A 13,723-nucleotide genomic window follows, 5' to 3' on the forward strand; every position below is an offset into this window, starting at 1 on the left:
ATAAACATAAAATTATTGACAAAATAAATATTGTTATATTATAAGGTTTATTTATTTATATTTTTTATACATATTAATAGATAATATATATAAGCTAATTTCTTATAGTAAATTAAAATTGCATATATATATATACATCAAAATATTGATAATTTAGCTCTATTTTTTCGTTGATCTTGTTCAACAGCAATACTTTTTTCAGATGCTCTTAAACTAACAAGTTCTTTTTGTTTCTCATTATATTTCATTATAATATTGTTATAATGAACACTTCCTTTTGCATGTCTTGTCAATGATTCTTTTAATTTCGTCGATTCTCTTTCTAATCTTAAAATAGTTTCCCCAATTTGTAAACTTGCTACATTTAATTGTCGATTGGATTCTGTCTTGAGATTATTTTTACCTTTTGAAATATTTTTTTGTATTTCATTTTTAGCTGCAAATAGAAAGAATTATTTAAAAATTTAATAAAATAATTAGAATATAATTTAAAAAATGCAGGACTTTTTTTTTAGACATACGTTTATCACCTAAAGTTGCATTTATGAAATTAAAGATATTATTTTCTTCTCGTTCTTTTTCTCTTTGATATTGTTTTTCTCTTTGTTGTTCTAATTTTTGTTGTTGTTTTCGCATTTTACGTTCCACGGAAAATAAATTTTTATCTCCACCAGCATTTTCTCGCAGTTCCATACAATGATCTAAAAATAAATGTTTTTAATTACATAATAATAATATAATAATAAAATAATAATATAATAATAAACAAATCATAATATATGTACCTAAAGATTTACCAGCTGGTAATACTGTTGCTTCAACTGGTTCTACTCTTCCATCTGAATGTTTCCCAAGTCCAGTACCTGCTATATATCCCATTTGAGCCATTAACTTGCTACCTATACCACGTGTATATTTTTCCCAATTTCCTAAAGGTGTGTTACTTTCTACCGTTAAAAGAGATTTATGAACAACTTCTTCTTTAGAATATTCTGTCGAATCACTTTCACCATCACTATCATCAGATGTATCTGACATCTCCAAATCTGCATCATCTATAATAACATGAAATAATTAAATGAAATAAATATGAAAAAATTAAATTTGAATCTATAACTAGTTAATAAAATACATACCAAGTGGTAAAAGATCTGGGAGAAAAACTTCTGTGATATTACCACTTGCTTCAAATTTAATTCTAAAGACATCTCCTTCTTTTTCAGGCATTTTTAATACAATGCATCTATGCCATAACTGATTTTTTTGTTTTGCCAATACTCTACTGCCCATTTTTATACTTTGAAAATCAGGTTCTCTATAAATAAAGATTTTGTTTTTGATTTTTGTTTATATTTTGGCTATTAAATAGAGATCTGTTTACCTATATTCTTGTATGCTAGATAACGATACTAATTCTCCGTGTGAAAATCTGCAATCTTCATCAGAAAATTTACATTTTCCATCCAAATAATATGGACATGGAAGCATTTCTTTATGTGTTGGATTTAGAAAAAGTACTCTGACCTAGATAATAATTTATACTTAAATCCTTAGAATTATGTAATAAATGTAAATAAAGAAAGTTTCCTGTTATTTTTTAAAAGAATATTCAAATTAGTATTAATTTAAATCTAATTACAACTAATTCTTCTATTACCTTTATATCTTGCATATTTTTTATTTTTGTCCTATCATTTTGATAAACAGAGCATATCATAGCATTATGATAACCAATGCCACCCCAACTGCTACCATGGGGAGCTCTACATTTCATGCCTTCAAGCTGCCTCAACTCATCCTACAAGATGAACTTGCACCGTATAATTGTGTCATTTCTATGCCATATAGAATACTTGCATACTGACTTCTATATTATTTGAAGCTCCATCATCTTGTTTATCCTGTTCTTTATTCTCAGAATCATTTGAAGTTTTCTCCAGTTCTGCCTAATGAATTTATATCAAAAGAAATGATATAGGATTATTTTCTTGGATCCCTTGTATCCTTTTCCCATTTCCCTTTTTTGAAATGAAATGAAATTTGGAAAAAGTCACCTTAAACAAGGCATATTCTTTTGCTAATGGATCGTCCATATCATCATCGCCGTCGACATCATCATCATCATCATCATCATCTAAATCTTCACTGGATGTTTCCACACCTTGTAAACTTTCTTTTGTTAAAGTAATAAGTTCTTGTATGTCCGATTGTAAACTTAATAAATTTTCCCTATCCGCTTCTTGCGTAGTTACGGATAAGGTTGCTTGAACTTGAGCTAACTAATGTGGTTAAAAAATGTTTAGAATACAGATATCAAAGGAATTTTTATAATTAAAAAATTAATTATAAAAATATTTAAATTAAATTATAAAAATTAATTATAAAATTTATATAGAAGGTTATACTATTTGTTCGTAAAACATCGATGAAATTGTAATTCATACCTGTTGTTCATATTGTGCGATTGCTTCCCTTAAACTTTCAGCGTCTGTCATATTATCTGTCATATTGTCTTACCCTGTATTGATTTAGAAATTCGTAAGTTTGAGAATTCACAAAAAACAGTTTTGACAGTTTACATTCGGATCCTTTCTATCCTGTATAATTTAACGATCGTAGCAGAGCATTTATACCAATATCAAAAGAATCTGATTTGAATACCCTAAATGTTCATGTCCATTACGTGGCGACATCTGAGCTAAATCATTACAAACTACGTTTGAGATATATATTAGCAATCAATAGAAAAAATTTTTTTCGCTTTTAAAAATTTTAAATTTATAATGTTAAGAATTTATTTATCTAAATTTATAATAAATAATAATATATTTTACATAATTTTAATTTAATAATTGAAAAAAAGTAGGGTTAAATACATAAAAAAGAAAACCCTTTAACAACGCCTCGGTAGCGCAGTAGGCAGCGCGTAAGTCTCATAATCTTAAGGTCGTGAGTTCGATCCTCACCCGGGGCAGGAATTTTTTTTCAAATTACAAAAAAATATTATTTTACTCTCTAATCACTTTTATTACCAACGTATAAAGATATTCCATTTTGAAATAAAGAAAAATTATATATAATTTTGATCATCGTTTTTGACATCCACTATATACCTAATTTATATTTTTAAAAGTATAAAAAAAGTACAATGTTTTTTTTTATGTATTTATATGTAATGTTGTATATTAAAAAATTGAAAAGATATATGGAAAATATAAGAAATAAGATAGAAACGTACAGTTTTATAAACGAGAAACGGAGCAAGAGACAATTATGTAAATGTAACATTCGCCAGAGGGATTCGAGGCTTCTTGGAATTGAAATGTGGTAGTTAAAACGAGTTGTGAATTGTTTGTTGCCCTTTAGCGATACCACAATTTGCAAGCAAACAGCCCATTAAGCTGAAGTTGCCATAGCCTCTACCTTTATACGGTGAATAGGTGTTGCGACCCCTTGGCTGGAATAAATCTACCGAAAGCGACGTTCAGTTCCATCATATCCAACTATACTATAGTTCTATATTTGCCTCGTATATAAAGAAAATAGTATTGAATATCAATTTCTTTAAAGATGAATTTAATATCATGAATTATTTCAATTGAATATCAATGTCTATTGAAATATGATTAAAAATAATCGATCCATTGTTTATCGGTTTTTTTCTCATCGCGTCAAACGATACGATATCTAATTTAGATGAGAATTGTCTCATTGTTCCCTTATTTTTATAATATAGGAAAATTGCAGAAGAAATTAATATATAATAATATGATATAAAATTATAAATCATATCATTGAATAATATTCAACGTAATAAGTAAGAAACGTAGATTATAGATTCATTCAAAAAAAAAAAAGGCGACTTTTCAATGTTCAAGAAAGAAAAAAATCGATATAGAGAGAAAACGTAGACTAGAACGAATCTCTGCGTGATTTTTTTTGATCTGGTCGCACTTATCGTATTTTCAGGGTGATTATACGCCCGTGGATATCGGGGAAGAAAAGGGAAAAGGTTGGCCGGAGACGAGAGGGCGGATTCGCGTTTTCGCGGGTTATTTTATATGCAACCGCTATGCATCCGTTACGTATAAATGCAGAGACGCGGCCCGATTTGCAGTTGCACAGCAGGCTCGTTGCAAGCGCGGTTGATTCCGCGTATTCAGTGCATCGAGTCCCGCGATGAAAAGGCGTTCCGCTTTCTGAATATATTCCAATTAAAAAGTCGGAGCTTCGTTACACTCGGCTCTGCCCCGCGTGCACTCTACACCCTGCACCCTGCACCTTCCACCCGCTAGCTTCAGCCTTTCTCTTTCCCTTTCTCCAGCCGTCTCTCTTCCCCTGCTTATCCTTCCTTCTCGCGAGATCCATCTTTACCTCCCCCCCGCAGCTAACCTCGTCACACCCGACTCCTTTTACTTCTGCTTTTTGCCTTCCACCAACGGAGCCGCGGATCCCTTTTCGCCACTGCTGTGCAGTCAGCCATCCTGGCTTCCCTCACTTTCTTCCCTCTCTCTCCACCAGTTTCTCCACAGCAATTACTCCGCCGCTTTTTTCCTAAAGAATTAGAAATGCCCAGCCTCGCCGAGCTTTCTTTCGCTCCTCCTTTGGGGGCGTTCGCCTCGCCCCTTTGCCCGTCCATGATTATCGGTATCCGCGCCTATCCCATTTCACTTTCCAATTTTAAACGAGACTTCTCAAACGGATCTTTTCTCTCTATCTCGATGATTTTTTCGAGTAACATCTCTTACCTACAAGATATCCCGTAAGTACCGTAAGTATAAGTGTTTAAAAACAGAAAAGGAAAGAGATAAATCTTTTCTGTAAAAAAACTTTTCCTTTCTTGCCATCCGAGTTTCTGAACGGTAAGAAAGGAATTGTTAATTACCGATCGAGAAACGCGTGGAACCATGCGGCGAGTATACGCGCGAAAACGATCCGTTTGTGAAGAGAATCCCGGGGCGTGGATCTTTCAAAAAGTGTATAGGTATAGGAACGATTTCGAAGGGATGCCCCCCCGTGAAGTATTTAACGATGCTGTTCTCGGTCGGGTAAGAGGGAGACGCGCATCATAAACTGAAGAGGGATAAGAAGCGCGTGTCCAAGTGCCAACACGACTTACGCACGTATGCACGCGCGTCCACGGTTATTCGCTCAATGACAATAAGCACGTGGCCGAGTGCACGCGACGCCACTTCTCTTCCATCCCAGGGTATCTCGTTCGACTCTTTTCCTGTGCGATTCCCGGGGATTTATCGGGGATCCTTGATCCTTTCAATGCACCATATATATATATTTGATTTGAATCATTTATCGATCGGTAAATTACAGTCGTTTACACGATTGAAACGCACTCGAATGTGATATGAGATATCGTATCTGTCTATACGTGTGTATTATACGTATAATTTTATCGACTTTGTCGAGTCAATTTTTCAGTTTGTTCGATCATTTAATTGTAAAATTCGATTTTTGAAGGATAGTTTTGGTAAGTGTTTATGCACACGGATAATCAAATCTTTAGAGTAGAATAAAAATAATTTTTATTCCTTAAATGTCTGTCGGTCAAATATTTTTAATATGTAAAACAGTTGTTGTATGCAATTTAAAAATTATAAAAGTAAAATATATAAATAGAAATAAGAAATCGAATTCAATTATATAATCGTACATGTTCTATGCAAATGATTACTTATTATTTTATTATAAGAATGCAATCTAATAAAAAAGAAAAGAATATTGATATGAATTTGTATAAAAGATAAAATTAATAAATCTAATCTAGTAAGCTTTTTTAAAAAAAAAGTTATACATTTATAGATAAATAAAAATTGTAACATCATTTTTAAACTATTTCGAAAATATAGATCCCGATTTTTTGATAAACAATATATAAATATTGAAATAAATACGTAATTCGTAACTAAATTTGAATATCACTGACATAAAAATTCATTAAATTATTCCCATTCTTCTTTCTAAATATATATATTTATTATCTGCCAATTATGAAACAAGAGATTGCTTAAATTCCTTTCCTTTTTTCTATATATTTTCTATATATTCTTTCTTTACATCGTAATTATTATTAATAATAATAATTAATTAATTAACTCTTAATCGATATGATACAATAATAATACAATATCATTAACGATTCTCGATGAAAAATTTCTAATTTTTCAAAGATTATTTTTCTTTCGAAAAGATCCGTGACCAGATCCTGCTCTCGAGAACGCTCAAGAAGTCACGCTTAAAAGACTAAAATTAGAAGCTCGCAAGGGAACGAGGGACAATGAAACGTGCGACGAAGAAAAATTATTACGAATAATATGCGATTCATCATAGCGAAGTAATTACGCGTGGGGGGGATTCCCCGTGAAGAATTTGAAAGGAGAGATGAAAAAAGGGGGTGGCAAGAATTTCTTCCTTCGTGATTTCACGCTTGGCAAGTTGTATCTCTCTTTCTTTTCCTTTTTTTTTTATTATTCGAGGACCAAACACGGAGAACAGTTTACTTCATCCCGAATGAATTCGAAAGGAGTGTTTTCTCCTCCTCTCTTTCTTCATCGTCGACGATCTGGAGAGGATGTCGACTTGCAATAATTTCTTCTTATCAAATGGTGGAGGAGGGAGGAGGAGGAGAAGAAGTAAGATTATCCTTTTAACTTTCCACGCGTCTTTTCCCCCAATTACGATCCCCCATTCATTTTCCCGGAAACGGGAGATCGATCTCGAAACGAGAAATTTCATTCAAAGAGTGAAATTGTTGTGTTTCGCAATTTTACGTGGAGTGGTTTAAAAAAAAAGGAAGGAAGGAAGGAAGAAAGAAAGAAACGAAAGGAAAGTGATTATCAACGAAAAACGTCGTTAACGCGAGATCATTCGAAATTCGCTTAATGCAGTCTAATCACCCGTGTAAAGAGATCGTGCACTTTTATTCTCTTCCTGATTTCTTTTATTCCTCTCTCTCTCTCTCTCTCTTTTCTTCTCCAATTAACAAACGACCGGAGTCCACGATCGGAAAGAAAAAAAAAAAATCATCGTGACAATTGCTTCACCGTGTATCTCTCTTCCCCTCCTTCTCCAGCACGCGATCCGACACGTTACCTCGTCTCGCTCTTTCTCGTCGATTCCGTTCAATTAAATCCGTCAGCCAATTCCAGCCACGAGTGGCACCGGTACTCGACTTGTATCGGTTTCAGCCAATTACGTTCCGCTGTTGCGAAACGCTGTTCCTGGCCACGTGCCCATTGTCACGCGCGAATTGGTCTTGTTCGATACAGCCTCGTTACCGATTTCTCTTTTCCTCGCTTTCTAAATAAGAAAAGAAGGAGAGAGATAGATTTAGAGGGAAATCGATCCATTTTTTCAAAAAGAAACGATGAAAACGAAAGAAAAATTTGGATATGTATTATATAGAAGAGGATTAATCACAAGATGTTTCGATATTTCTGTTAATAATTTATTTTATCTACAAGAATTCTTCGGTTGGCGAAAACTCGCCCACTAAATGGAGAAAGTAAAGTCGTTGGCGAACTATAATATCCCTAAAAAAAGAAAGAAAAACTTCGTCTTCTGAAGAAACATTGCACACTTGTCAATTCTCCCTCCTCTTTACAATCACCCTAAGGAGCCTACGACGCATCTACGAATTCGATATTCGACTCGAGTTCCTTTCGTTTCCTAAGATCGAGCGCAGACAACAAGCGAAAATTCCTTCGATTAAAGAAAATCCCTCCAATTTCCAACCAATCCTTTTCCTCAAGTGAAGGAAGAAAGAAAGAAAGGAAACTACGACTCTATCATCCGTAATAATAATTACATATGTACACTGTCTCGCATGCAGAAATAAACACTGGAGAAACAATTCCCCGTCACCATCCCGTCACTTCACTTCAACCCTTACCCAGAACCAACAAACGAAACCACCACCCAGTGAACGCGGAACAACCGCCGCGATCAATCTCACGAGTTGATCTAGGATTCGCCTCCGTTCGAAGGGAGGAGAAGGAGGGCCAATGCCTTCCCAATGCCGGCGGCCGGGAAGCAGAGATCTGGATCCTGGAACCGCGGCCTCAACCGCCGCGGTTAGAGGGGGCATCCGTGGACGTAGGTCACGTTCCGGAACAGGGCCGCCGCCGTGGAGAGGAACGCGGCCGTCGACGCGGTGGACGGCGCCGGGGGCGGCGGCGGCGGAGGCGGGTGGCTTTGGGTCTGGGTTTGAGCGTTGTACGGTGGACAGTAGGCGTCTATGCTGCCGTGGTGCAGGCCCACGCCTCGTACCAGCAACTCCTTCTCCACCGTCGCCTGATGCCGAAGCTGCTCCAACCGCAGCTGGTTCTGCCGCTTCCATTTCGTTCTGCGACAGGCGAATTTTTGAACGATTATATTCGAAGAATAATAACAAATCGTATTTATTCCTTATATTTCAAATTCCAATTAAATATAATATTTAATTGGAAGATATATAATAATTAATTTATTTTAAATTCATTGGATATTTGATATTCTTTTTTTAAGACATTCTCGAACTTTCGTATTTACCTTCTGTTCTGGTACCAAGTTTTGACTTGGGTCTCGGAGAGGGACAGGGCGTCGGCCACGTCGCTCCGATCCGCCACGCTCAGATATTTCTGGCATCGAAACTTTCGCTCGAGGTAAGCGAGCTGGGCGTGGGTGAACGCCGTCCGCCTTCTTCTCGGCTTCCTGCCGCTTGGGGGGCCGCTGCCCGTTCCGCACGACTTGCCGGACGTGGCCGCCGCCGGAGATGGCGAGAGCGGGGGCGGGGGGCTTTCCAGTCTGGTGCAGGGGCTGCTTCCAGGGTCGATCGTGTCCTCGGAGTCCGAATGAACGGCCGAGTCGTCCTCCGAATCTTCTGGAAATGGAAAAATACTAATGTCAGTTCAGAGGGATCGACAGTTGTCGAAGATATAATTCGTGGCGAACAATAACGAGGAATCGAAATCGAGTTGATCGAGTTTGATCGCCTAAACGATTAGGGTCGAACGATCAAGATTGGCCGACAAAACACCGTCGCCTGGGGATCGAAAATTCGGACTAACGAGAGCTAACGAATCCTTCCGCGGAGCTCCGGCCATCTGTAGGATCGTGGTTAATGGGGCACCACCCTTCGGCCGTAGGGCTGCGAATCTTGGATAAAAATAATGGAGCCGCTCCGCGGGGCATCGCGTAACGAGGAGCCTGGCGTTAGGCCACGCGACCGATGTCATGTGCAATGAAAATCTTGATTTCTTTAATTACTCGTTTTATTTATATATTACAATCGATTTTTCAATCGTTTTAAGAAGCTTAATGAAAACGAATAAGTTGATCTTTTTAAAAAGAATAAAATTAAGACAATATTCTCGATGTTAAGATTAGCACGAGAATAATGAAGAACTTCCTCGATAATTATATTATTCCAGATTAAAAATTTCACTTTTCGATCTTTCTACTTCATTTAAACTATACGTGAAAAACTCACCGTGCACCCGCTCGGACAAAACATCCCCCAGAAGATCCCTTATGAGGAACGACTTGTGCTCCTGCATTATTTACACCTCGAAGTAAACAAACGCGAATGAGACGATTGGAGGAACGGATCGGCGCGAGGACACCACCACGGAAGTGTCGAGTCTCATGCTAACGTGTGGACGCCCGGCGTCGTTCTGGAGGTCGTCGCCGAGGGGATGACCGGATATGCCGTGTCCAAAACGCCTGGTATCGTCGTCATCACCTCCTCGCACGTTGCTCGATACCTGGGTGGGAGGATTGGAAGAGCACGCGAGTCAGGGGTTGCCACCCCCCGCTCCAATTAATCCGCCCGTTTATTTCGAACGGACTGCCTAATGCTCGCGCGATTTCGCAGCCATTTTGGGGGTGGTGGCGGCCCCGTTCCCACCCTTAACTCCGACTCGCCCATTGGCCGAGCTAACTCGCCGCCGAGGGGTGGATGCGGCCGCCGCCAGACGCCTATTGGTCGATTGGGAAGCGGCTTGCGCGACGGGGGTTGGCCCTTGTTCCTCTTGGTAGAGCAGCAGGATACGCCGATCTTTGGTGCTTCGAAGAGGAGCAGCGCACGGCCTGACGAGCATCGAACCCCCGAGGAAACGAGTGGGAGAAAGTCATTGGCGAGCGATTACCGCGAAACGAGAGGAACAAATTGGATGTGAAACGTTTCTACTGGCAGAGGACGCGATATCGAGATTGTTCCTCCTCTCCTTCCCAGAAGGGAAGGTTTTAACGGCGTTGTTTTGTTTAACCCCGCGCTCTCTTTTCCGTTCCCCAGTTTTCTCAGCGCAGACTCACCTTTCAGAGAATATTCGAAGATGAATCTCTTGCAGATGAAACATTCTGTGCGTATCTCTTCTTCCTTTCTTGGCCGCGCCATCTTTCTTTTCCACCTCGATTCCCTACTTTTCTCTCCCTCTCTTCTTCCTTCGAGGGAAACAGAGAGAGAGAGAGGTTGCTAACGAAGTCAATTTGCTGGGTCGGAGGAAGATCGGCGGAAGGAAAGTGGCGCAAGGTGCAACACGAATGCGCGGGCATTTGCATAAATACGGTCCTCGCAATTTGCACGACCCGGCCCGCTTCGTCATCTTCCGCAGCTAGTATGTGAGCGTAAATATGCATGATGCATAAAACCACCAATCCTCGACACCGCCTATCCTCCTCCTCCTCCCCCTTTCTCCCAGCTTTTGCAGCGCCCCGTTAGTCTATTCACCACGTCGCTACTTATCTTTCCTGGGGCATTCGTGCGACTCTATGGCCCCGCATCCATCCATCCATCCGCTTTCTATATATTTCTAAATATTTCACGTCCCGCAAATATATCATCCAAGCTGAATTCTTCTCGATCTGGAATTAAAAAAAAAAAAAGGAAGAGGGAGAGGAACACCCAGACTTCCTTCGCGTTGCTTAATTAACGAATTTCATGAATCACTCTTCGATCTCCTCGCTCCTTTTATAACAGGCACGTCTTCGTAATTTCTGTTGCGGCGAGCACGTTGCACCAGAATCTTTTGAATAACTATCCGCGAGACTGCGGATCTCGATGCGGTTAAAACGTAGAGAATATTACTTAAGATCCGAAATAATATTTTGGTATATTGGGAAAATTAATCCTTCATTCCTTCGAGTTGTAATATAGTATAACAAGATTTTCTTCGATTATTAATTGAGATAGCAAAATTACAGATATTTCAATTTAACATACAATATTAATATGATGACGAAACTTGTTTGATTTTATAATAATATAAAATTCTTTAAAATACGACAAATCCACGATCTTACAAATACATATTCAATAAAATAATTAAGCATTTAATCCATTGATGAAACGAGAGAGAAGGGAAGGTATTGTACTCGTGCAATTTTCGGCAACTCGAGGTCGCGTGGCGTCGCATAAATGCGACGCGAAGAAAGGAGAAGGATGTGTATACGTGTATACACAGGGTGGTACATTTTAATGGTTGGCCTCGAGTTTGCGTAGTGGCACCTGTAAGCTGGAACCCTAAGCCGATATACCCCAGGAGTCGGACACGACGGGGCGCGTTTGTGAATTCATTAAGATTAACGTATGCAGGGAATTAATTCAAGGGGCGGCAAAGCGGCTGGCCGTCTTCTCTCGTGCTGGAAAAGGGCCTCGGAACGGCGGAAACGGTGGAAACGATGGAATAAATGCATGAAGACGGGATAAATTGAGCGGCGTCGAGCTGCGAAAATAAAGATGCCCGTAATAATTTTCATCATAGGCCCTTTGTGGGGATAAAACCTTAACGCGATACCTATCTCTTGCGATCAGGCAATAAATTCAGTCACGAAATAAGCATTATCTGTTATCATTTCATTATTTTATATTTTATTTCATATTAACTTTGGAATAATCAGATTGATTAATAATATTATTCAGATAAAATATATTTTAGTATTGTAAATTGATTCTATAATATTATTAGTAGAAATTATTACTAGTTTCTTAATTTATAAACAATATATGTAAAGTTTCATCATAAATTGAAAGAGAATAATTTTTGTTTTAATTTATCTACAAATTTCTATAAAATTAAATAATACATACATTCCTTCATTAATTTTTTCTATTTATATTTCTGATTTTTATTTTATTTTAAAGATAAGAAAATTAGTATCTTATCAGTTCTCTGAGATTCTAATAATCTTTTGTACATCTATTTATTATAACTAACTTATTAAGCAAATACAATAATTTCAATAATTATTAAATTTAAAATAGCATCCTTAATATTATGTTTCAAATGTGTGCAAGTTAACGAGAATATTGTAAATTGTCGAATAATTTCTTGCAATCTAAGAATGGCACGGTTGATCGCATCTGTCGCGATTTAGAAAACGAAATCAATGGAAATTAGAACGGAGGGTTTGATTCGAATTGCCTCGAAAATCACCATCCCTTGTCGGCTGATTGTTGTCGGTAATTTGCAATATTTGTCCCCCTGTGGGACACGAAATTTCATCTGGATGCAACCACCTCTGGTCATGTTGGATAAATGGGATTCAATTCAGGGTGAATATCTCTTTCCGATCTTGCGGAGGGGAACGATCACAGATTAGAGGCAGAATACGTTCAATTATTTTTTCCCGCTGCGTATCGAGATTACCTAATGAATGACATGTATAATTGCTATGCAAATAATACGTTTTGATTCGTTTAATGCCGTACGTAATTATTACTCGATAATAATCTATAATAATAATAAATGTAACAAACGTAATATAAATACATCACTTGAATAATAAATAATAATCTATTGATATGTGAAAAAATTTGTCACTTTTTTACTTAATAAAGTCTGATGTTTATAACAACTTTTGAAAAAAAATAAATGCATGTTAATAACCAAATGAGGTAGGTATTCATAAATGGTAAATAATGAGAATAAAATAACTTTATTTATTTAATAAATGAAGTTGCAAAAAAATGTGGAACGCTTCACGATTTTGCGTGTCATCCTTGCGCAGGGGCCATGCTAATCTTCTCTGTATCGTTCCAATTTTAGTATATGTACTGCCGAAGCAAGTACAATTCTACTATGAATCCAATTGGTATATATATGAATTGTCATAAGATCGACCACTTGCGAGAAACAATTTCAAGGTGAAGGTTTACGCCATCTAGTGGCATACGATTCAATGATTTCTGATATCAACGTGTTGCTTCAAAAATTTGATCAAACTCACTCTCAGAAACGAATCTTTCTCTGTTAAAATTTAAATATAAAAAAGAAATAATATACGATAGAAAATATAAACAAAAAATTTAACGTAAACAGAAAACGTTTCTTATTAATTAAAGCATCGATTACTTTTTTTAAGCGCGATCTCAGATGCGTTGGAGAGAACAAAGCATTGTAATTATTCGAGAAAAGGTTTTTTTTTTTTTTCTGTGAAAGGGCGTGAATGTAAATCAAATCCACGAGAAGCGAAGCTTGATCCGACTAAAGTTACCGAGTCTGAATGATTATCAATAATAGAGTCACGATTGTCGATCGAGTCGAGACGAATTGGTAAATACGGATAAAAAAAACAAAGAGGAGGATCACGGTGAAGCGATTTAGAACAGTGAGAATCGAAGAGCGAGTAGCAGAGGGGATGAGGGATAAGGGGGTGATGGATCAAAACCACGATGCCGCGAGGGCTTCGAAATCGTTAACAATCGCGGCAAAAGCAAAATCCATTGAGG

The 13,723-nt window shown here is 37.5% G+C and overlaps 2 protein-coding genes and 2 non-coding genes across 4 annotated transcripts; 1 reads left to right on the top strand and 3 right to left on the bottom strand.

Moving 5' to 3' along the window:
* Nucleotides 1–95: 95 nt before the first annotated feature.
* LOC552022 (zinc finger CCCH-type with G patch domain-containing protein) lies at nt 96–2,674 on the bottom strand. Its single transcript, XM_624403.5, has 9 exons — nt 2,445–2,674; nt 2,055–2,279; nt 1,866–1,946; nt 1,658–1,798; nt 1,382–1,524; nt 1,137–1,315; nt 786–1,055; nt 522–701; nt 96–436 (listed from the first exon to the last, which is right to left on the bottom strand). Exons 1-9 carry the CDS (start codon nt 2,505–2,507, stop codon nt 138–140), a joined length of 1,581 nt encoding a protein of 526 aa, XP_624406.2. The 5' UTR covers nt 2,508–2,674; the 3' UTR covers nt 96–137.
* A 227-nt stretch (nt 2,675–2,901) lies between these two features.
* Nucleotides 2,902–2,974, top strand: TRNAM-CAU. The gene has a single exon. It is a non-coding gene; the product is annotated as a tRNA-Met (tRNA).
* A 3,487-nt stretch (nt 2,975–6,461) lies between these two features.
* LOC413391 (homeobox protein MSX-2) lies at nt 6,462–9,765 on the bottom strand. Its single transcript, XM_396835.7, has 3 exons — nt 9,485–9,765; nt 8,545–8,875; nt 6,462–8,359 (listed from the first exon to the last, which is right to left on the bottom strand). Exons 1-3 carry the CDS (start codon nt 9,549–9,551, stop codon nt 8,089–8,091), a joined length of 669 nt encoding a protein of 222 aa, XP_396835.3. The 5' UTR covers nt 9,552–9,765; the 3' UTR covers nt 6,462–8,088.
* Nucleotides 9,766–12,957: 3,192 nt separating this feature from the next.
* LOC113218703 lies at nt 12,958–13,064 on the bottom strand. Its single transcript, XR_003304484.1, has one exon. It is a non-coding gene; the product is annotated as a U6 spliceosomal RNA (small nuclear RNA).
* Between the last annotated feature and the right edge of the window lie 659 nt (nt 13,065–13,723).

The sequence above is a fragment of the Apis mellifera genome, linkage group LG3 (assembly GCF_003254395.2).
Source record: "Apis mellifera strain DH4 linkage group LG3, Amel_HAv3.1, whole genome shotgun sequence".
NCBI lineage: Eukaryota > Metazoa > Arthropoda > Insecta > Hymenoptera > Apidae > Apis > Apis mellifera.

Coding starts and splice junctions, on each gene's coding strand:
- LOC552022 (XM_624403.5), bottom strand. CDS start 2,507: ATGACAGATAATATGACAGACGCTGAAAGTTTAAGGGAAGCAATCGCA. Junction 1,525..1,657: donor AAAATATGCAAGATATAAAG/GTAATAGAAGAA, acceptor ATTATTATCTAG/GTCAGAGTACTTTTTCTAAA. Junction 437..521: donor TGCAACTTTAGGTGATAAAC/GTATGTCTAAAA, acceptor TTCTATTTGCAG/CTAAAAATGAAATACAAAAA.
- LOC413391 (XM_396835.7), bottom strand. CDS start 9,551: ATGCAGGAGCACAAGTCGTTCCTCATAAGGGATCTTCTGGGGGATGTT. Junction 8,876..9,484: donor TTTGTCCGAGCGGGTGCACG/GTGAGTTTTTCA, acceptor TTCCATTTCCAG/AAGATTCGGAGGACGACTCG. Junction 8,360..8,544: donor ACTTGGTACCAGAACAGAAG/GTAAATACGAAA, acceptor CGCCTGTCGCAG/AACGAAATGGAAGCGGCAGA.